This window comes from Argiope bruennichi, chromosome 1, assembly GCF_947563725.1.
Source record: "Argiope bruennichi chromosome 1, qqArgBrue1.1, whole genome shotgun sequence".
NCBI classification, from domain to species: Eukaryota; Metazoa; Arthropoda; class Arachnida; order Araneae; family Araneidae; genus Argiope; species Argiope bruennichi.
The window spans coordinates 104,424,526-104,445,850 of NC_079151.1; the positions used below are offsets into that span (position 1 = coordinate 104,424,526).

Genomic DNA, 21,325 nt, shown 5'->3' on the forward strand with positions numbered 1-21,325 from the left:
TTTATTCATTTTGTATAGCAAGAGTGTATTTCACTATGTATTTGAATATATAAACGCTTCTTCATGCGTACAGCCGATCACCCCGCCACCACTGAACGTAGCAGTATCGACAGGATTTGTTGTGGCCGACTGCTACATTTTATATAAGCGCTTTTTAAATTCTTGAGGTTACAAAGCATATACCCTATATAAATAATAATTTTCCACATATGTAAAAATAAATCTGAAGTTTCTTCAAATTTTTTAGAGTTGTTTGAAAATTTGCATTTCTTTACGTCTAAGTTAATAAGCTTAAAATTAGATGAAAAGTGGAAGAAATTAACTAATTGAAAAATTAAATGTTCAAAAGTTAATTTCTTTTAAGTACTAAAATCAATCCATTATAATTAGTTTTTAAAAACTGTTGAGCGGATTTTACATAATGGCACCCTATTTAACAAGATAGCAGACGATACAAAAAGAATGTAGAGATTTCATAGCATATCCATTGGACATCAAAACTCAGGAGAGAGTTTTTAGCTTAATTCCTTGCTTCAATTTGCCTATCGAGTATTTATAATATCCGTGGCAGGACGAAGAAGTCTCTTGAATGATATTGTATCTTTTCTCCTACTTCAGATATCGACAAACTTCCAGTAATTTTGGGTACTTTTATTTTTATTCCAATGTCGACGAATTAGTCGTCAAATGGTTGCCAATGACAGTATCATTGACTTGGCATCTTATCAACAGCTATTAAAATATCTAAAAAAATTATATTCCTTGACATAAAACTAACTGCACGTTTATGCAGTATTACAGATTCTTAACAATATAATCCAGTTTTAATATAGGACCATAATACTCTAAAAACATAATAATTTTATCTCTTCCTCGAAGAAATTAATTTTTCACAATTTATGCTTTAGTCAAATTTCTGGATATTATTTGGCGTAGAAATTTAGAACAGTAGATGCCGGTTCGGGTATCATTCTCATCTCACTGTTATGTTTTAAAATTTATGGAATCAATTCCAAAATATTTTCCTACCGTTTTAAAAATGAATATGACTTGAACTAAATGAAATTAAACTAAATCACTTTTAACGTTGAACTTTTGAAACTGGTGTATTTTATATCAATGTAATTGCGATAATGTACAATTATCTGTCATTAGAAAGATTAAGTAATAGTGTGAGAATTATCACACATCAAAAATAAATTTGTATTATTAAGGGGATAAAAATTTTATCTTGCAATTAATGTTTATAATCTGAGAAATATAAAAAGATCATTCAAAAAAAATTATCAAACAACGTTAGGTAAACGGTGTTAATTAATTTATTTCAGAATATTATTGGATTGTAATAATCTTTCGGATCCAAATCTTGTAAATACAGCAATTTTATAAAGTCGTAATGACTTAAAGATCTGTTGAGAAAAGTGTCGTTTGATCATATTTTTAGGATTTACTAATACATATTTATGTAACAATAACTACCAACGACTACCAACAGCATCCGGGAATAGTGTTTGAGTTTAATTTAGTTAAAACTCTAACTAACTCTGAGAATTCTTAGAATTCTTATTTAACCTAGGATCAAGAGAATTTATTGTGCTAAACGTATACTATTGAGGAATCAGATTTTTCCAGTGTTCCAAGTTTGAAATTAAACCATCGTTACAATGTCACATTTGAAAATTTCAAACGTTTATTTACTAATTAGATACCTTTACTAACTCAATAGGTTTTTACTACAAAAGAGTGCAACTTTTTTTTTGTTTAATATAATTGCGTCTCAAGTACATTTTATGAAACACTAGCTGGTACTCGGCGCGTTGCTGCCGCAGAAGAAATAATTTTGGAAATATCGTTTGGAATTTAAAATAACTGTCTTATTTAATTAGGAATGACAGAAAGAATGATATTTATTTTCTTATCGGCAATGAATATATTCATTGAAAATTTATGATATTTAAAGGATAAGTACAAATAATATTTATTCTATTTTCTTTTTTTAGTTTATTATTTAAGTGCTTTAGGGTAGACAATATTTTTTGTTTCTTCGTCTTCAGCAAAAACAAATAACTTTGTCTAACTCGTAAGCATCCAGCATACAACTGGTCTTGTGAAAAACATGGATTTTCTAGATTTAATCCGCACACTTGAGTGATTGATTGCTCCTTATTGATGGTCATCGAGAATGCAAGTCGAAGAGGGAACTGCAGCCGTTTGAAATCAAAAGGTATATCAATGGGAATAATGGGAATGCGTGGAATGAGCACATCTTCTCCAATCGACTTTCCGTTAAGAATCGTTTCCTCGTTTCTTGCTGCATATTGGTCTTTTGATTCTGATGCACGTGATCAGGTAGCATATAAACGTTGTCTTTCGATTTTTGCAGCATGTTGATCTTGAGATTCTGAAACACGTGAATTTGGAATTCGTAAACGATCTGCTTTATTGCTTGCTTGTCGTTCCTTGTTTGTTTGAGAAACTCGAATTGGCTTATTTCTACGTGCTGCGCTGGTAGATCTATTAAGTGATGAACGTTTGGGGACATATTTTTTGTCGAAGCAATCAACACAATATACATTTGTATAACCGAAATATCGTTTGTCGATTCACTGAATAAATAGAAAAATTACTGTTTGCACTAGAAAATGTCCATTATATACAACTTTACTTGATCAACATCGATAATAATAATTCTATTTTGTATGTATGAGATAAACTCTGAATAATTTGTGCGGTTTGCCTGACACAAAGTATTGTGCACGCTGAATGACAACATCTTGTGTAGATGACTATTCATCAATGCTAAGAAAACAAATTAGCGCTTGCATTAAATATTTTCGAGTTCATTTCACTCACATTGAGTGGAATCAATCATAATTATTTTATTTTGTTTGACATAAGTGTGATTAACTCCGAATCACATGTGCCGTTTACTGTTTATCTTTTATCAATTTTAAAATATAACCTTCGCGCAAATGCCAGCAATAAGTTGGCAAAGTTTCATAGTAATCCATTGAGCGGTAAGAGAAGAACAAATGAAATTTCATTTTTTTTATATTAGATATGATAAATGTACTATGCCTGTAACTTTCGCACAGGTGCAAGCAATAAGTTGGCGAAGTTTCATCACAATCGGTTGAACAGACCATAAGCTACGAACTGCCCATAAGGTACGAACAAACAAAAATTCATTTTTGTATATTAAATAACTCACAAAATAGGAATTCTGCATAAAAAAATTCGTAATTCATCAGATCATTTATTGATATAAACTGCCTAAAATATGGTTATTTATTTCATTTAGATAATTTTTTATCAGATGTATAAGTTAATTAATAAAGTGTTAGAAATTGACTATTGAGCCCTGATTAGAACGGATATAATGTAAATATTAAACTATGTATGCCTTAATTAAAATCGAATTATAGAATTAATGATACAGCTATTTTAAAATGTTACAGGAAACTTTTTTTTTCCTTTTTATTTTTGTTATAGAAGATATCACATTTTTTTCATTTCACGCAGGCATATGCTGGAAATCATACTTTCCTGGGTTTAGTTTGTAGCCAACGTTAAATAAATTTTTCAATTGAGTTTTTAATAACGTGATGGCAACGCGTTGATAAAAGCTATGTACGCCTATAATAGTCGTGCAGTTAAAATTTAATTTTTGTTTTGCGCGAAATAAATTGTTAAAATATATAGTTAAAATACTTTTTAAAAAATTCCTTAAGAATAGAAATTTAATTTATAAGTTAAAATATTGGTATCAATAAAAAGATAATTTTAGTTTGAACTAGATATAAATATAATTTTTATGTGATAATATTTTCGGAAATTATAGAGTAATACCGGTAAAATTTCCTTAATTTTAAATTCAGATTTTAATTCAAAATTCAGAAAATTGCTGCGAAATTCTCATTTCGACTTCCAAAGTATACATGAGATAAATTTGGTAGCTGTAAGTCAAACGGTCTGGTCATAGAGCACCAACACACACACATTCATCATTATTATAAGTGCAGGGTTGGCAAGAAATAAAGTAAAATTAAATAAGTTACCCACTTCAGAGGGCTATTGATCCAAATGAGATAAAATTTTAACTACAGATTATTGAGATGATGCGCTTTACATTTATTAAATTAAAAAAATTAGTGCAAAAATTTACCGTTAGGTGGCACTGTAATACACATAAAACCATTTAATTTGGTTTATAATTATTGAATAAAGTAAAATTAAAATTGCTCAATATGTCCTCCTTCATTTTCAACAACATGCCCTAATCGTAGAACCATATATTATATAGAAGACCAGAGTGAGTCTGCCAGAATATTAAGAATATGGCGCCGAATGTTGTCCTTCAGATCTCGTAGAGACAATGGCATTTGATGGTAGATATTGTCCTTCAAATAACCCCACAACCAAAAGTCGCAAGTGGTGATGTCCGGCGAGCGAGAAGGCCATGTTATTGGGACATGAAGGCTGATAACTCGTGTTTCTGTGAAATGCTGTATTAACAATGGCTTTACACGACGATCAATATGAGATGATGCGCCATCCTGCTTGAAAATGATGTCTTGAAGGTATCCACGCTGTAGAAGAGTTGGGATTACAAAATCCCTCAGCATATCATGGTACCGTTGTCCTGTGACGGAACAGATTTGGATTCCATTTGAAGCTATCTCTTCAAAGAAGTACGGTCCAATGATAAAGGTGGCTGTAAAATCACACCATACTGCCATTTTTTCAGACTACAAGGGTTGTTCCTTTATAACGTGAGGGTTTTCCTCTGCCTAAATTCGACAGTTGTGGGTGTTAACTTGTTAACTTGCCCAATGAGGCAAAAGTGGGCCTCATCACTAGACAGAATGTTCCATGGCGAAGTTATGTCAACCACCATTCGGGCAAGGAACTGAAGTACAAAAGTATTACGCACCTCTAAGTCCCAACAGGTGCATAGACTTGATTTTGTATGGATAAAAATGTAAAATCTGCCGTACTATTTTTCGTACAGTTGAATACGGCATATCTAGTACAAGGGAAACAACTGGCAAACTGACACTGTTATACGGCAACTGACTGATGACTTCAATGAGTGCGGTCGCAACATTTTCAACGCTTTAAGACGGGATTTTTTTTCGTTCTCTACCTGGAAGAATGCCAAGTTGCCCAGTTTTTTTTTTTTTTTTTTTCAAATTTCCGCATCATCTTTCGTAGGGCTCCTGGAGACATTGGACCTTTTCGTATCTGCTTCATACAACGAAATTCTAGTAGTGATTTCTTTGACATGTCTAGTCTTAGGAAAGGGAATCTCAAGTGACTTTGAAAAGTATGTGTGGATGTTTGGGATTTTTATCTCTTCGCTCGAGCAGAAAAAATGCAACAGTCATAAATTTACTAGAGAAAGTGTTGAAAATAATTAAAAAAAGTGGGAATTGGATCAGAAATAAGAGAATATTTTGGAATGAAGTTACCACGGGTAAATTTAAGATAAAAATTTGGAAATTAATTAAAATTTAAATTAGATTTAAAAATATCTTTATATATATATATATATATATGTGTGTGTGTGTGTGTGTGTGTGTGTGTGTGTGTGTGTGTGTGTGTGTGTGTGTGTGTGTAATAATAACGCGCATACATTATGGATCATCTAATGAGATCAATGGACAATAACATTATGGGTCATCTAATCCATTCTTGGATCCATTATGGGTCACCTAATAGATCAAAGACGGTACAATAACATTATTATGGTTGATTAATAATCCTATCATCGTTGTCGAGTTGTACTTTTTATACAATTCATCATGCATAGACACCCTTTTGGGGGTCTTTTCCAAGTAGATTCTTTCTTTCATGTCACTTTATTTCATGAAAGAAAGAATTAACTTGGAATCTACTTAGATATTTTTTTTCTTTTTATACATATATATTGTTCTTGCAGGTATTTAATATCACATAAATATTCGTATGAAATAAATAAATTATCAATTTAGGTGATACCTTTATCATTGAATTAAAATTTAAAATTGCTATATTTTGTTCACAATTCAAGATAAGACGTTAATAAATACACTATGAAAATTAAAATATGACAATTTCCTTGGAGGGTCTTTCGTTTTTTTAGGTTTTAAATATAACTTCTTTTTCAATTAAATAAAAAATTTCTTATTCCATAACATCTTTCTCTACCTGATAAGGAGCAATGACTCCTGATACCAATTTTGCGCTAAAATTTCAGCAGCTTCCTTATCAAAGTCATTTGATTTGCTTTCACCTGGATCATAAACATTACTGTGACAGTTGAAACTGTCAAAAATGTGTTGCGAATTATCTTTCGAATGATCGTTTTTGTATCTGTCTACCGCTGTAAATCTTCACATGATGAATAGTAGTGCTCGTAAAATCAACACATGTGCTCTAATTTATGCGTTCATTGACACAATTCATTGACAGTGACCGAAGATTTACATAATACTATAATGCTACCTTTCCGTCTCTTAGCCTCTTTTATAGGGAAGTCCAATCATAAGAGGGCGCCCACATAATCAAACAAAGTATTACATACCTTGGCCTAGCAAAACTGAAAAGGGAAAATTACTTATCTCTTGTATAAAAAGAAAAATCTCAGAAAATAGCGATTGTACTGTGAAGCAAGTTTTTATCCTATTCGCAGTTGCTCATTTTTAGCAAACGATAATGAATCATATGTGGAGTTATGTGACATTATGGATCTTTTGCGTAATTCTGGCAGTAAGTAAAATTTTATTCTCTTTTTTCTAAAGTTGAAGTAAGCAATCATTATAATGGATTATTCTAAATTAAAGAATAATGAGTATACAACGGTACTCTATTTTAAAGAAAAATCCAATAATTTAAAAAATAGCGCAAGAATGTAAACAAACAAATGCTATTTTCCATATATTAAATATTGTCGGTTATATTCTAACCACTACAAAATATATTTAGAAATTAAAATAATGATTTTATGTTATAGGTTGCAGAAAATCCGACGAAAAGCGAAAATAAAAGTTCAAGGAAACCTAGAATGAATTCTAAATTTACCAGGGAATTTCAAGATACGCTTCCAGATTGGAACAAAATTCTTCGTCGAGTGAGTATAAGGAAGATTTTTTTTTTTTTTTAATATTGATACATCGTCAATTTTTTCCTTAAGAACATATTTTATTTAGAGATATAAATTTTGATCTTCAATTGATCTGGATATGAATTTTTTTCTTTTACTTTTTATCTTAAATTTGCGGTTTTTTCCTTGATACTTACACAGTTTTAGTGGATTGAGCTGTGGATTTCAGTTCATTAAGTGTTTAATAAAATAAATTCTGGCTATATACAGAAGTATACACTTATTTATGCAGAAGTATACAGTTTCAATGCACTATAAATCAAAAACAATGTAAGATATTGTATGTCACTTGTACCAGAATTGTATGGGGTTATTTTAAGTTTTGTTAGACAGTCGCAGATGTTCTATGTGTGATCTCTTAGAAAGGACCATACACTTCCTTTCTGATAAGCACAAAACAAATTTATTTACGGGAATCTCACATCTGTTACACTGTGAATTTGTGACTCTCTCATCCCCAAAATTTGGAACACTGTACTTTTTTGCCTTCGCAATAACATGAAATCATGCTACATGAATGGAAACTAAGTGATCGGTAAAATCCTCATTTTCAAAACGAATCTGCATATCGGCACAAAATTCAAAGCGCTTTTTTTTTTTTTATCAATGTCATTCAGATTTTGCAACATCTGCACTTCGTATGGAATCATTTTCAGCTTCTTTTTCAAAATTCTCCAGACAGTGACCTAAGAAATATGCTCTTCACGATACACCCTCTGCGTTGATTTCTCCGGGATTCGTTCAATGACGATTTCTTACGATACAATCAGTCGTCCAGGATTTATATCTTTGCACAAACAGCCCGTTGATAGATAGATATTTTAAGTGAATCTTCCTTTCCAAACTATAATCGAAAATGCCATTGCACAATAGTTGCGGATTCCGTTTTGCTAAATTTAAGAACACAAAAAGCCTTCTCCGCTGCAAACGCCGTTATTTCGACTGACTAGTCGCATGACACACATGCTGTAGGCTATGTGACTTCTGTCAAGGACAAGTCACAAACTTTAAGAGTGCATCTACCTTCCAATTCGCTAAGGTGGTTCGTGTCTTTGACTGTTTCTATTTTACAGCATCTGGAAGGAGCATACTTCTTAATGAATTCCCTTGTATATTGTTCTCAAACGAATACGAAGTAATAGAAAAAAGACTCCTAAATGCCACTCTTGAATGCCATGTTGTCACTTTAGAAAGAATATTCTCAAAAGAAATAATTTTTAAAACAGAAAATAATAAGCGTAGAATAACAATCAATTCCTCGATAAAGAAAATATTGAATAGTAACTAGATTTGAAAATATTTAATTTTTATGCAATAAGGCAATTTTAAAGATTCTTATAGTCATTTTTCCTTTTACAGTTTACGAAAAGGAATGAAACAGTCGATTCAAATGAAATACCTGGTAAGATTTTGCATAACTTATCACTGTATCATGTATTCCGAATCAAAGGACTAATGTAAATGCATCTTCCTTATTTTTTGAAATACAAAAATTTCCAAGTTATTCTAAAATCATTGTTGTTATGAAGTAGTGTATGTCAAAATTACAACAATGTTGAAAAAATGTGAGCTTAAAATTTCAAAAAAGAAAATAGTGTATTGTGTATTTTAAACATTCAGAAAATCATAAAATAAAAATGATTAGTTTAATGAATTGGATATTTATTTCAACTGGAAATTTTAAATATTATTCCAATATAATTGGAAATGGCAAATTTAATTGTTTCTCTTTAAAATTAGTTATTGCAAAGTAGACTATCCTTCAAATATAAATAGACTTCTGTTCTTCATCTAAGAATAATGAAGACTAAATTAATATTTTTCTAAGATAAGTTGAATACTAAGAACATCTTCAAGCTGTCATATTCAGCATTAGACAAAACTCGCTTTTATTATTTGTAGTGAAACAATATTACCAATAGCTAAATACTTAGTAAATGTTTCACTTCAAAAAGTTCAATAGGAATCAACTTATTTTCTAAGTTACAAAAATCACGTTAATAGAATTAAAATGCATTTTGAATTAATTTATGGGTAAAAAGCCAGCTGCTGGGTAAAATATCGCGCTGGCTGGTTTAGTTAATAGTTGACTGAAAATCACCGCTAATCTTAGAAATGGTATTGATTTTCCTACTCTTATTTCTTTTGTGATTTTTAAGGTAATTAAACTGTATTTTACATTAATTTAGAATGAAAACTTGGCAAAATACTAAAAGAGATTGCTGATGGGTGGGAGAACAGATGGTTTACTTTACATCTGGCTAATAACAGTTGGTAGGGGAAGGCAGCTGATTTTCAATACATCATTCTTTTTCTCCTTCATTACTTTAATGAACTAAAACTCACTTTGCATTAATTTATGAATATATAGTTTTTGAGAAAAAAAAAGATTAAAAAATACAATTCTTATATTAAAATACATCTAACTTCAGGTAGGCATTTATTAATACTGTAGTTTCTTTTCAAACCTTTGTTCACTAATTCTCGAATTCGATAACATTAGAATAATTTTATTTTTGATTAAGGTCTAAAATGTTAAAATTCATAGATTTTTTCAAATTACATGCAATTGGACCATTTAATATAGAAACTGATTCATTGTTCTCTTACAGAAGAAATGGATCCCAAAATAGTAAATGGAAGACCAGCAAACGAAGGCGAATTTCCTTGGATGGTATGAAAACATTAAATGTTTTCTTCAATTGATGAATTAAAATTTAATGAAAATGATTACATTAAATTAATTTTTATTTAGTTAAAGACATAAAATAAAAGATTAGCTTGTTTAAAAATCGTACCCTAGAAGGAACTTAGCTTTTAGACTTAGTTTAGTTATACCCGTTTTAAAACAACATTAGAGCTATTTCATGACGGGCCTCACAATTTCGAACCGCAGTCAGATAACGAGGACGCCACCTGAGCTGGCACTCCCCTCTACAAATTTCCACACCAAAGGAAGGCGAATTTAACATGCACTAGACCCACTTACAGGACGGTTTTTCGATGAAACATGGTCTCGAACCTGAAACCTCCAAATCAGAAGCCGAAACCTTACCACCAGGCCACCAAGAGTTTAGAATCTCGCGTCTAAGCAATCAAAGAGTAGAAAAATAATTACATTTTTCTTGAGTTTTAAACCTATAGATAAATACAATTCCCGATAAATAACTTTCAAACATATGAATTTGGTTTTGAAGAGTCAAAATTTTTAATTCTTATAGAATTATTCAGATAAATTATGCAATCTATTGAAGTATGTCTATACAAAAATGGGAACTATTAAAATGCAGATTATGTAGATATCATATCAACGCAATAACATTGCTATAATACAGCAATTCCTGGATTTTTATTTTTATCTTCTTTTCAGGCAACAAAGAAAAGGAAAAAAAAAAAAATAGAAGAAAATGTAAACAACAACAGATTTTTTTTTTATATCTACTAAAATTTCAGCCATTTTTTTTAAATATAGATATTGCCTTAAAATAAATTTATACGAAACATTTCTAAATGGATTTAAGATGCAATTCATAAATTGTACCTGCTATGAATAATATGTGCGTGGTAGCTGATAAACAGATGGAAACGCTAAAATGATGAAACGATAATAATTCCGGACTCCAAACACCAGTATGTTCTATTTTAGAGTAAAAAATTTATTAACTTATTTTAACTATCAATCAAATGACTTAACAATGATGTAACATAATTTATTTATGTAAAATAAATAATTATCTGATTTAGGTTGCACTTCACTTCAATAACAGATTCATCTGTAGTTCCTTCTTGATTTCTCCAACTATTGTAATGACTGCAGCTCATTGCGTACAATTGTAAGTATTTTATATCCTCCTACTTATCTCAAATGTGATTTTGCGTATTAAATAAATAATCTGATTTTGAATTGGCCATAAATAAAGTAATGATGCATGCTTATTAACTAATAAACTCTGAACCAGAACGATTTGTCCTACTTTTCCTAGATGTCTGAGTACTGAATAAAACATGAGTAATATGTTAGGTAAAATAATAGTTGTCGCAGTTATAAAAACAAGGTTATGGTGGTTACTTGCGAAGTGTTCATCACTGTATATGTATAATCTTTCCGGTAGAAGGATGTTTCCTTGCCAGAAATGCAGCCAACTTAACCATATTACTCTTACTGCACTCGCCAAGAAGCAAAAGGTTTTATTTATCCAGTAAATTCTCATTTTTAAACTTGGGATACTTTGAAGGATTTACATATTGATTTAAAATAAAAAACAGTTTTCTTAAATCATTCTATTCATTTTACTCAAATTAATCAAAAGCCACATTTCAGGATTCTTTTTTTTTCTTGCACTACTTAATAAAATCTCATTTTGTTCAATACATTTCCATTTCTATTAACTAATTTATAGGTTAACTTTGTTATGGTTATTAACATTATTTATAGGTTAACTTTGTTATGGTTATTAACATTATTTATAGGTTAACGTTAAATAACTAAACGTTATTTTATGAAACCTTGATATAGGTAACAGATAAGACATCAATATTTTCAAAGCATTTACTAAAGCATAATTCTTAATTTATGGAAAAATCAATAAAAGTCCAACCAATGTTTCGTACGATTTTTGTTATAAGAATTCTTCAGGAGGACTTCCAGAAATCACATACAAAATAATCGTGTAGTGCAAATAAAACTGGAACTGCAAAAAGTAATTTAAAATCGGGATGCCTTCTCAAGCTCTATGATTTATACTTAAAAAACAGCAAAGTAAAAAGAAATTTAATGGATTGAATATTAAGAATTTCTTCAGGAAAATAGTACTAGTAAACATAGAGAAATACATAGCCTTGTGGTTCGTAAAGCCTAAACTATTATCAAATTTTCAAAAAAGGCCCCTTTGACACCAACAAAATGCAAAAAAAACATACCTAATGCAATTGCTTTATAATATAGTGAGTGCACTGTGTTTAACCAAAATAGAATTAGAAATAAATATTAAGTTTACAGTAAAAAATCAAAAGAATGATAAGATAAAATGAATCCGGCCTGAAGACTTTCTCAAGGGTCACCCTCAGACAAGGATTCAAACCAGGGATTTTTTCTGTGAGGGGTCTGACTCTAGTCCAACAAACTGACCCCTGATAGTTGCACTGTGTTTAAATTTCAAGAGAAAACTAAGAGATATGCTCAGAAATTTTAAACATGATCAAGTAAAGAAAATATAGCAAAACCCACACGATTCTTTAGCAAACTATGAAATTCACATTTAGAGTTCTATTTCCATGAGTCAAAATAAATTTAAAAAAAATATTAATATATTTATTATGAATCACAATAAGTAATGTTCTGAATTTAGTTTTCTGATGTATAAAATACTTATTTTAATGTTTTTATTTTTTTTCCACCAGAAGAGATACATATAACTTCCCTGAATTTGAAAATTAAATATTTTATTCATCTGCATCGTTAATTTACCAACTAATTCAAAATATTTAATTTCTTTCCTTTTGTTGCTGTTTTCCGGATTTTTTGTCATTTATCTTTTTTTATTTAATAAGTCTATTCATTTGAAACTTCTAATGAATATATTTCTTCTTCATTCTAAACTAAGCAATATCTTGTCTTGCATGTTAGTTACGAGGAAGTTTAATAAGTAATTATTTTTGTTACAATATAACATTTGCTTGACAGGTTTCTAGTTTTTAGATGCAATTTACAGCGTTGTGTACAATACATTATCATCGTTATGAAAATTATATAACGGTTGAAGTCGTAAGATTTTGTAGTTGGTTGTGAATTTAGTGGACTCTGAGGAATCCTTTGTTTGATAGAGAATGCCATCGAGATTTATTTTATCAACGAAATTAAACCCATTCCAGTAACTGAATCGAAACAACTGTCATCGCAATGCAACTCTTTTATTGCACAATTATTTCTCCAAAATGTTCAGAACACAGGTATCGTTCATTATTGTTATAAAACGCATCGGAGGAAATCTACCATGTTAGTGAAGTTTATGGTTAAAAAATGCCTCTTAGAGTGAAAACGAACCTAAAGTATAAATGGAGAAAAAGTTTAATAATATGAATTTTAAAGTAATATGTATTGAGGAACTCCACTATGGACTCTAATGGCAAATGATTGTATTTAAAGTCAGTCATTGATGATACTATGTTTTCGTTCTATATATATAAAAAAAAAACCTTCATTATATTCATCAAACAAGCCACAGTTGTATCAATTTGTATCAACAATTTATTTGGCATTCTGTTTTTCATGCTAGGCTTGGAAAAATGAAATATTTTTGTTATAGGGAAAAAATAATGTAGTGTTTTCGATTAGACGCTCACAGACGAAAAAATCATGAAACATAAGCCAGTCCGGTGGGGATAGGTCACAAAAGGTTGAAATCCTATGATGAACTGGTTAAGAAACTCAGGTAATAGCAGAATGATACTATGGCCCATTCTTACTTCTAAGTTTTAAGCCACTGATTAACTCACATCGCTTCACTACACATCACAGCTTTTACGCAGGTTCGAATGAGCTTACTTATTGAAGGAATAGTGTGTTTAAAAATAATATGTGGCTAAAGCTAATTATGCTGATTCCTATTTACATCATGCCAAGTATAACATAATATGAGCTAAGCATATTGAAAAGGTAAAAATGGAACCAGGACATTTGATGAATTGGTTAAATTTTGAGTTGAAACAGACATTGTTAATTTTCGCAAGGGGTATAAATAGTAGAAATGTATTATGGTACAACATTACGTTTCAGCATTAAACCTCAGCTAAAGCAGATCATTTTGCTAGGCTACAGAGCTCTTGCGCATAAGTTTAGAAACTAACCCATTTATTGAAAATAAGTATATTTTGATCTATCATGTGACATAATTTAATTATATTAATACCAATTTTCATCATGTATGCAACTAAACTGACACTATTAACTTTCCTTTATATCTGTCTAGATAATTTGCTTAGATCCTTTATCTAAAATCTTTTTTATTCATTTTTTACAGTAATAATGGTGTTGAACCAGCCACAGCCTTTTATGGAATCATTGGCAACATTCGTCGCGAAGGTCCGGAAACTCGTATCCAATTCAGAGAAGTGGCGGCACATCCTCAGTACGGATCTGGATCGGAATATGACATAGCTGTGTTCCGAGTCTCTTCCACAGTGGAAATGACTGATTTCATACAAACCATATGTCTGCCGGAGTCCGGCAGGAGTTTCGATCTTGTGTATGTACAGGCTATGGGGTGGGGAGTGACATCCAATAGTAAGAAGTTTTATTAATCAATATCTCCTTATATGGTGTTATCGAATTGTTCAGAATGAATTGTCTTATTTGAAATTTAAGTGTCTTTGAAATAAATCAATACAGAAAAATAAGTAATTTGTGAAAACAAAACACACACACACACACACAAACACAAACACACTTTTTTGCTGGCATTTGTTGTAAATTAAGTTATATTCAGGAGGTTTAATTACAGTAGTATAAAAATTTCTGACGAATATGATTATATTCATTAATAGATTTCACAAATTATAAATTTTGAAATTTGTATGGGACCTAATGAAGTATAATTAATCTATGCACTCCAAAAATTAGGCTAAAGAATTCAAGATTTCAACCAACTGTAAATAACTTTTGTTTCTGCAAAAAAAATTCTATCATTCTCTAAATATTCTTTACACATACGCTTTTAAAGCCTTACCTACATCTTCCTCAACATAAATATTCCTTTCTTTACATTAGTATTCTTAGCTTAATATGCACAGCCAGCGAACGCTCTGAGATGTCGGTGGATTATTTTGGAATTTTTATGAAATTCAAGCTAAACAGTTATAGGTCTTTGACATCGTGCAATTCGTACTCAAATAGCTGTCTGGTCGTTAAACACCATTTCCAATTTTTAGAAAAGATCTTCAAAAGCCACATCACTTACCATTCACTTATCATTCATAATTTAAAAGTATGATTAAGGAGAAGTAATTATCATTATTATCCTTTCCATTCATGTGATATTTAATGTTCTGCATCAAATATTTTTAAAATGTATTTTTATAAATTGATTTATTTATTCAAAATAATTATGTATATATGTAACATTTTGCAACCTCCAAAACTTTATTATAATGAAATAATGGGAATGTAAGATAACTTTGAGCATAGCTTAATAGCTAGTTTATAAATAATGAGCAAATGGTATATATTTCCAGTTGCAAAATTGATCTAAATTCATTAAAATTGGCATACTTTTTTTATTTTTCATTCGGTAAAAGTATTGCTATAAATATTACGTAGGAAAATTTTTTATTCAAATCTTCTACTCATTTTTATCATATTTAGTAAAATGCTTTTAATATGCTCAAATTTAGACAAAAAAAGTCACTTTTTGTTCGACTAAAACGGACAGAATTACGACTATCATTGTTTTAGACTTTTCAGTGGATAATTTGATTAGTAACCATTAATCAACACTCGGATTTTCTTGAAGGAATAAAATCATAAAATCCAAAGATTCATAGCTTGGTCAGTTTGAATCTCTTTAGGCTGTATAAAGATTTTTACATGATGAACTTTTCATCAATGCTTTTATTGATTAAAGCAATATTCTAAAAATTCTGCATGCAATTTAGAATATTTTTCAGTATGTAAGTCATAATTATCTATAATGGCTTAGAAATTAAATGTTGAGTCACAATTAAACTCAGGATGTTCAGTTCTTTATAGAACACTTTTTTTTAATATTTAATTCTCTATCTACGAAGTATTTTACTTACCAATTAGATAGTACATCCTATATGAGCTATTTGATGTTATTTCAATTCGTGTTAAAATACAATAGCTATTTCATATATTAAAACTATTGCGAATTATTTTTAATATTTAAATTTATTGCTATTTTTATTGCGTTGCATAGATAAATTTCAAAAATTCTTAAATAAGATGATGGAATTGAATACACCATGATTTGCAAATTCGCTAAATAGCACTTTATAAAAAAATGTTTAAATGTATCTTTATTCCATTGCAGTTTATGTATTCCTAGTAGCGGGATAACAAAGTACTTATAACTATGTTTCAAAAAAATCCTTTACAAATTTGACTTGAGGAAAAAATTAATCCCAAAGTGGAACACAATTGTATATTTAAAGGTCTTATTTGGATTTAATTAATCAGAAAAAATATTTAGTTTATGAATTTTTCTAAATTTGTTGTTACGTTTCTTTATTCGTACTCAATTCTGAATATTCTGTCATACAGATAATCAAGACCCACCTGAAACTATGATGACGACTGAGCTGTCTGTACCACCGAGAACTGCATGTCAGTTCTTTTATGCATTGTTAGGAATTACTATAACAGACAGACATATTTGTGTTAACTCATTTAGACCTACTGGAGTTTGCTATGTGAGTACATCCATTTTGTTATTTCAACTGTTTATTTATTTATTATAAATGCCCAGAAGATTGGCTATGACGCCATGAAGTCTCTAGCCTTTCAAGAGAGAAAGAGGGAGGCAAAGCCCTAGCAGATTTAGTGTTAACCAGGATACATCGCATGGAGACTTGTTATATTACACCCCTTTCAACTGTTGAATATCTAAATTTTCATTTGTTATGATTTTAAACAGTTAGTAAAATATCTAATTTTTTTAAAAAAAATTTTAATGCCATTTTAATACTATGAAAAGTGGGATTCTAATTATAAGCTTTATCCTTAAGTGATAAATGATTTTGTGTATTAATCTTAACGCTAAAGAAGATTGGTAATTGAGATTGGGATAGACAAATCGAAATAAATAATATATAAAGTATTCGGAAAAATTGTACAGTTAAATATTATGAAAATCTAATCTAATCAAACTGAAGTTAAAAATTATTCTAAAGATTGCATTTTAACATGGTTCCAACGTCTTTATTTCTGCATATGCGCAGATATAGTTTAAATAATATTTCACTGTGGAAATATTTTATGCCAACATAAAATTTCAAAACCAATAAGAAAATGAAAAGTAGTTCATAATAAATAAAAGTTAATTAAAAATGTTGTTATAAGAATTGTTCAGTGCAAATAAATGACCAGAATTTTTCTACGTAAGTATTTATTTTAATCCGAGAATTCATAAGTTATTCCATTGTTCAATTAATTTTAAAGATCTAAATAAAAGAGAATAAACAAATTTTGGAAAAATATTTGGAAAAAAATTAGCTTGATTTATTTATTAAATCAATTAAAAATAAGTAATAGTTTAGTAATAATATTTTTATAATCCTGCAAAATCAAAAATCAAATAATTATTTTATGTACTGATAATTGTTAATTGAAAATAATCTTAAAAAAGGCAATATATATATATATATATATATATATATATATATATATAAAATATTGCTCTATGTCATATATAAGCAGCTCAGCTGTTCCAATTGCTGTTATAATTAGTTTGTATATGCTATTAAAAATATATTCCTTGAAAAGCATCTTTAATACAATGCAACACAAAATGGGACGTTTTCAGGGTGATTCCGGAGGTCCAGCGGTTTATGACGATCCACTCAGTGGTAAGCCTGTGGCTGTTGGAGTGGCATCCTTCATCTCGTTCTTGGGTTGCGGCCGGCCTATAGCACCAAGTGTTTACACCAGGATTGCTTCATATATCGACTGGCTCACGGAAACAGTCGGTGACACTAATGACATATGCTTTGTATGAGAAATTCGATAAAGAAATAAATTCATTTGCTTTGCAAAAAAATCAGTGTATGTTCCTTCTTATTTGATTTCTTATATAATCATTAATTTTGTACGTAATTAAAAAAATTCATAATTGTTTCTCCAATTATTAACAGATATTTTATAATTTACATTTATTTTCTTTCTCTCTTGGCTTCGGCGTTAAATGCATTAAGTTAGATAAAATAAAAAAAAAGAAATCAATTCATTTTTACTGTGAAATCCTAATAGAAATTACAATTAATAGAAATCATTCTATTTACTGTGTTTATAAACCTTCTTAATGAAGTAAAATACCATTATACGATAGGGTCATCAAAAAATGGAACTGTTCGGATGATCCATCTTCTCACTGGGCGTTGTTTTTTACGGTACTATAGCTTTACTGTCTTGTTTCTTATATACATTGGATATATGTGGGGGAAAATCTTTCTTTCTGCAACAATGAAAATTATTTTGGCAAATATTGCATAATGATGCGTATTCTAATAAACTGCATAATGATGCTTATTCTAATTTGAAATATCCAAAATAGTCATTCAATGAAGCATATTTTCACTCTAAAAGTATAATTGTACTAAATTTAGTAAATTCGGGTCAAATGATCTGGCCTGGAATCAATAGACAAACACACACACATACTTCTTTATTATTAACGCAGTTATAAAATGCGGTGTAGAAGTAATAATCGTTTTAAATCAAATGGGTTGAAGCTTTGTTAGAAGTCTTTTTTCTTCTTTTTTTTTTACCATGTGAGAACATGATGTTGTTTTTGTTAGAGGCTTTTGAAAAATTGAAGTCAACGAATAATTGAAGCTCGAAATCGCGTAGGCAATGAATAAAGCATAATTGGCAATATTCATCAACATCTTTTAATCGCATATATTTTTTGCCTGCTTTTACCAGTATTGCATTATTATAATGTATGCTTCTTTGAAAGCAGATGCGTTTTAAAAGAGTTGACCTGCTTTTACCAGGTCTGCTTTTATTATTACTTAACCTTCTTTGACAGCAGATGTGTTTTTATAAGGTTGTCGTAGAACTATGACATCATAGCTGTTATTTCATCTCAAAATCGGTCGAGCTCCAAAACTTTGTTTGCCAGCTAGAAAAATTGAAAATGAAAGTTTTAAAAAATTAACATTATATATATATTTGTATATGTAGAGACATGTTAACTCTGGCTAGAAAAACAGGCCTCTACTAATCGGATTTTATATCAAATCAAGTATCTCTCACGGCACCTAGGGGAAATCCCGGTTGAGATTAATGCTTAAAGATGGCTCATATTACAAGAATCACACGTTAACGAATTTAATGAACTGGACGAGCGGCTGGACCGCTTTACATCGATGAACGCTACAGTACTAAATACAGTTTTAATGGCGGGAATCAGCTTCTTATTGACTATTGAGTGATGACGCGAGCGCCCCCAGGATGAGGCTCCGTACACCACATACACACACACACACATATGTATATATAGAGAGGGGGGAGGATAGAGACCGATAGAGAAGTCACCAGATTGTTTCAAACCAATTGTTTAACTGGTTAATGACTTAAATTAATTCGACAAATAATGACTTAAAAAATAATAATGTTCTCACATGATAGCTTGAAATTTTGCAATCGTAGATTTCATTTGAATTTTTTGCATTTATTTTGAAATATTTTTATTGTTAAAATTATACTTATAATTATTTTAACACTTCAAAATTAAATTACAGTTATAATTCAAGAGCAATATACATGAACACGTTTATTATTATTATTTTTTTCTTTTTTTGCCCTTTTCTTCATTAGTGGCTGATATTCATTCATTAAGCAGATTTAGATACTTAAATATGTTGAATAAAAATTCCATACTAAAACTTAATTTTTTTAACCTTTCATCTACCTTTATTTACCTTCCAACAATCTATCTCTATTTACTTCTCATTACAAAAAAAAAAGAAGGATTTTTTTTTTTTTTTTATTCACGGTAACATAATTATTTTTCTTATTGATAATCTTTACTTATTAACATTCTCTAAATCTTTTGGTAATCGGTTAAATTTATGAAATAATAACCTATTAAGAAACAAAATTTTTAACAAGGTACGGTAATCAGAAATCTTACAAAAACAATTTTTTTTTTCATTTACTTAAGGAGTTGAAAATTAGTTTTTTTTTAATCAGTTTAAAGCACCTAAACTATCATTACAGAATAACTGAAAGCCGGTACGAGACTTTTTTTAAAAATTTGCATCTATATTGAGAATGATAATTCAGCTAAATTTTAAAACCAATTTCATTTTAAAAGAGTGAGGAAGTCTTCAGGAAATATTTTGACAAAAAGTAAAAATTATATGATTTCTTCCATTTATGCGCATCTTTTACTTTTCACTAATTTCCAATTTTCTTTTATCCAAATACAATGCAAAAAAACGTAATTTTAAAATGAATGAAGGAATATTTTCAAACATAGAGACTCACAATCATCTGTCTTTACAAAATAAACAAATATTCCACTTACATGGGAAAAAAAAAAACTTTTTTAATTTACAAGAGAAAGTGTTTTCCGAAATCGCAGTCATTTTCTAGATCAAAGCAACTGTAAAAACAGACCTACTATCCTATTTTATTCGAATGTTTGAGAAACTGGTGATAATTTTATCTGTTATACAGGTTACTGTTTCCCCGCATTCAGACAACGCCGGAATTGATCATTAAAGATAAAAAGAAACAATCATTTATGGAACTTAAACTTCATCGTTTCTAGTTAAGGTATTATTTGGAATAAGTATGTGAATTAATTTAAAAAAGTATATTCAATATTCAATTTCACATACTACTGAACTACTGAATTTGGTGGTAAAGAAAAAAAGTTATACGGGGAGAATGTTGTATCTTTGCCCGATTTCCAACATTAATATTTTTTATTGGCTCCATGTGTAAGTTCGGAATTCTGTTGCAAATACTAAATTCAACTTTGCGATTTGTATTTATTACATATTTTTCGAAACCAAAATGTTTAATTTTAACATTTTTAATTACTTTTATAATTACTTACACGATGTTCAGAGGTACACTACTGTATCGTGCATTTGAAATGCAGATATTTTAAAACTAAACAAAGTTATAAAATGATAGGATAGTTATTTTTAATTAAATCTCAAATTTTTATAATTAAAAACAATTGTCTTACATGAATTCGTACCTTTTAAATGGTTTGTTTCTTTTAAAATACTTACATTTTGTTACTATTAATAAAAAAAGAAAGATTTGTTAAATTTTAAAATTTTAAAAAAATTATTAATATTTGCGGAATTTATTTTTATTGCCCTTTTTTATAATTGTTGTTGTTAAAGCAGCAAAATTTCTTTTGATGTTTTTTTGTTGTTGTTTTCTTATTTTATATGTATGAGTTTGGGTCAGAATCTTTGTTGACG

General features: G+C 29.5%; 1 protein-coding gene across 1 annotated transcript; it reads left to right on the forward strand.

Moving 5' to 3' along the window:
• The first annotated feature begins 6,557 nt into the window (after positions 1–6,557).
• LOC129974034 (transmembrane protease serine 9-like) lies at positions 6,558–17,874 on the forward strand. Its single transcript, XM_056087532.1, has 8 exons — positions 6,558–6,750; positions 6,995–7,111; positions 8,504–8,546; positions 9,757–9,818; positions 10,889–10,977; positions 14,164–14,426; positions 16,422–16,570; positions 17,683–17,874. The coding sequence occupies exons 1-8, from the start codon at positions 6,697–6,699 to the stop codon at positions 17,872–17,874; spliced, it is 969 nt and encodes a 322-aa protein (XP_055943507.1). The 5' UTR covers positions 6,558–6,696.
• The last annotated feature ends 3,451 nt before the right edge of the window (positions 17,875–21,325 follow it).